The sequence below is a fragment of the Helianthus annuus genome, chromosome 15, assembly GCF_002127325.2.
Source record: "Helianthus annuus cultivar XRQ/B chromosome 15, HanXRQr2.0-SUNRISE, whole genome shotgun sequence".
Taxonomy (NCBI): Eukaryota; Viridiplantae; Streptophyta; class Magnoliopsida; order Asterales; family Asteraceae; genus Helianthus; species Helianthus annuus.
The window spans coordinates 91,910,804-91,913,311 of record NC_035447.2 but is presented as its reverse complement, the minus strand read 5'-3'; the positions used below and the strand labels follow the sequence as shown (position 1 = coordinate 91,913,311).

Here is a 2,508-nt window from a genome sequence, read left to right as displayed (position 1 = left end):
ACACGTGTCCATACTAGTACTGTGACGAACCAAATCACTAACCAAACGACATCCATACCAGTACCGATATCTGTTTTTGTGAATAAACATTTGTCGATATTTTTTTAGACATTTAGTTTTTTAGGTTTCAATTTCTATTGTCAAAGCGGGTGTATTTACTAACTATAATAAGTCGAAATGATACCGACCAAATTCCCGTCACGTAGCGCGATGAATCCCATGAGTTTATTTTATTTACAATTAAATTAAATAAATATTAAAAAACCAAAATTATACAATCACAAAAAATACATGTGTAGTTGGCGGTCCGATACCTTGCCTTTGAAATCCAGCCTTTCTTTTCAAGGCCACAACAACCACAAATGGTTGCATTTTCTACATCATACACTCAACGGTCAACTTGTTCGAAAAATCATGGGCTCAATGCCAATGATGCAGTCTCCTCAATTTCTCATCTCAAATTCCTTAACCCTAGATCCACTTTCCTCAACCAACTGTTTTTCTGCAAGAATCTGCCATCCCAATGTCCAATCTCCCTCCCGTAAATCCATAATCACATGTGCTCGGAGCACCAACAAAGGATTCTTCCGATCTCAACGCTCAAGAAAAACCCTAATTCAATTAGCCCGTTTTGCAGCATCCAATTTTCACCATGTGTTACCGGAGCCCTTCAATTCCGTAATTCGAGAACTCGGCGGCGGCTCCGGCGGCGGTTCCGGCAGCAATTGGAAGGGGTTTGGGTGGGGAGGGTTCGATGGTGGTGGAAGAAAGAAAAGAGTTAACAAAAAGTCTCAATTTTGGTTGTTAGGGTTTGCAGTAGCTTGTTGTCTAGGGTTTTGGTGGTTGAATATGACCGGACGATTGGAGAAGAACGACGTCGTGTTAGGGGCGATGTGTTTGTCGATGTTTTTGGTTTTGGTTCGGAATGTATGCGTTCCTGAATGGGTGTTAGGGTTTTGTGGTGGTGGGGTTGTTGTAGGTGTGTTGGTTGATAAGAAAGATGAGTTGCAGAAGGTTGTTAGGGGGTTCAAGACTATGGGGATTTCAAGAAGACAACCGCGGCGTCGTATGAAGATCAAGTAAAAACCTTTGTTTTTGTATTCTTTATGTTTCTTGATGATGCAATGTTTGTTCACAGTTTTGTTGATGGTTTTGAGTTTTTGCAATGAGGGTATGGTTAACAAGCGGTTTTTCCGAGAATCGGTTCAGTTTACTTTGCAATGTGTTAGTATGTTTATATTCTGGTGGAGAACTGTTCGCCCGAGGGTATTGTAGGCATTCGTGCTGCGTTGATTGTGATTCTACGAGTGCGTTTTTTTGCTTGGTTTTGGGATATTGTAATGTGATTTATCTTGATTAATGTATGCGCATATAATGTATATATGTGTGCGCGCTCGGGGGCAAAAGTGAAAGTGCACTAATTTTAACGTTATTTTACGAATTTCGTGAAAATAACGTTAAAAGAGGCGGATGGTTAATCATGCATTATGTGGTGGCGTTGATAGCCGAAAGACAAGGGGGTACATGCACTAATCGGCGTTTGTTTCAATTGCTGAGTGTTATGTGCCTTATGTCTAAGGCTTGATGCAAAACTACTATCAAGCCGGGGGTCTCACTGGAAGCAGCTTCTTTATTCCTACGGGGTAGAGGTGAGGCTGTCTACATCTTAACCTCTCAGACCCTACCTTAGATTTGTTATTGGTGGGATTTACGAGTATGATGATGATGATGATTCATCTTGCTTAACTTCTCCTTTAGTGTCTGTAAACTCCCACAGTATCTGCTTATCGTGTCTTGTGTATTGCAAATTCATAGAACTGAACAGATAAGTTGTTTAGGGTGTTTGTATCGAAGCAAATTGTTTCTGGTTATGTGCGTGTTTGAAATAACGAAGACCAAAAAGACTGAAAAGATGGATATTGCATGAATAGATAAATCTTGCTTACGGTTTATCAGCCATTATGTTATAATAGCAGGGATGTTCTTGCTTCTTAGTTCAGATGTTTTTCAGAGAGGCAGACAGCAGACGAGTCATTTTTTATCGTCTTCATTGCAAGGTATGTGTACAATCTTGATTGAGTGTGATACATAAGGCGGTTATGTAACCCAATAACGACCTCCCAATCTGAATTTCTCTCCCACCGTCTTCTTATCACTACGTACAAGTCTTTATGTAGTTATAGTGGATTGTTCTGAGTTAACATTCTATCGCCATATGATGGGGGTGCGTTAAATTTTTAGCAAGTCTTTAAGTAGACGACCAAAACACCGCCTAAAAGATTGTATGCAGTGCTGACTTAAAAAGCGCTAGGTGCACCGAGGCAATACGTCCCCTAGCGCTTGAAGAAGTTGAAACAATAGAAGGCTAGGGACTAGTGCTTGTGGTATCTATATGATACAACTGTTTACTATTCTTAATGTACAAGCATATCCGATACTGGTTGTAATCGACATATGATACGGAGGAACTAAGAATTAGGAAAAATGATGTAGCTTATACATTGGCAG

General features: G+C 40.2%; 1 protein-coding gene across 1 annotated transcript; it reads left to right on the top strand.

Annotated features, from left to right (window-relative positions):
• The first annotated feature begins 414 nt into the window (after positions 1-414).
• Positions 415-1,083, top strand: LOC110881734. Its single transcript, XM_022129902.1, has one exon. The coding sequence runs from the start codon at positions 415-417 to the stop codon at positions 1,081-1,083; it is 669 nt and encodes a 222-aa protein (XP_021985594.1).
• Positions 1,084-2,508: the final 1,425 nt, after the last annotated feature.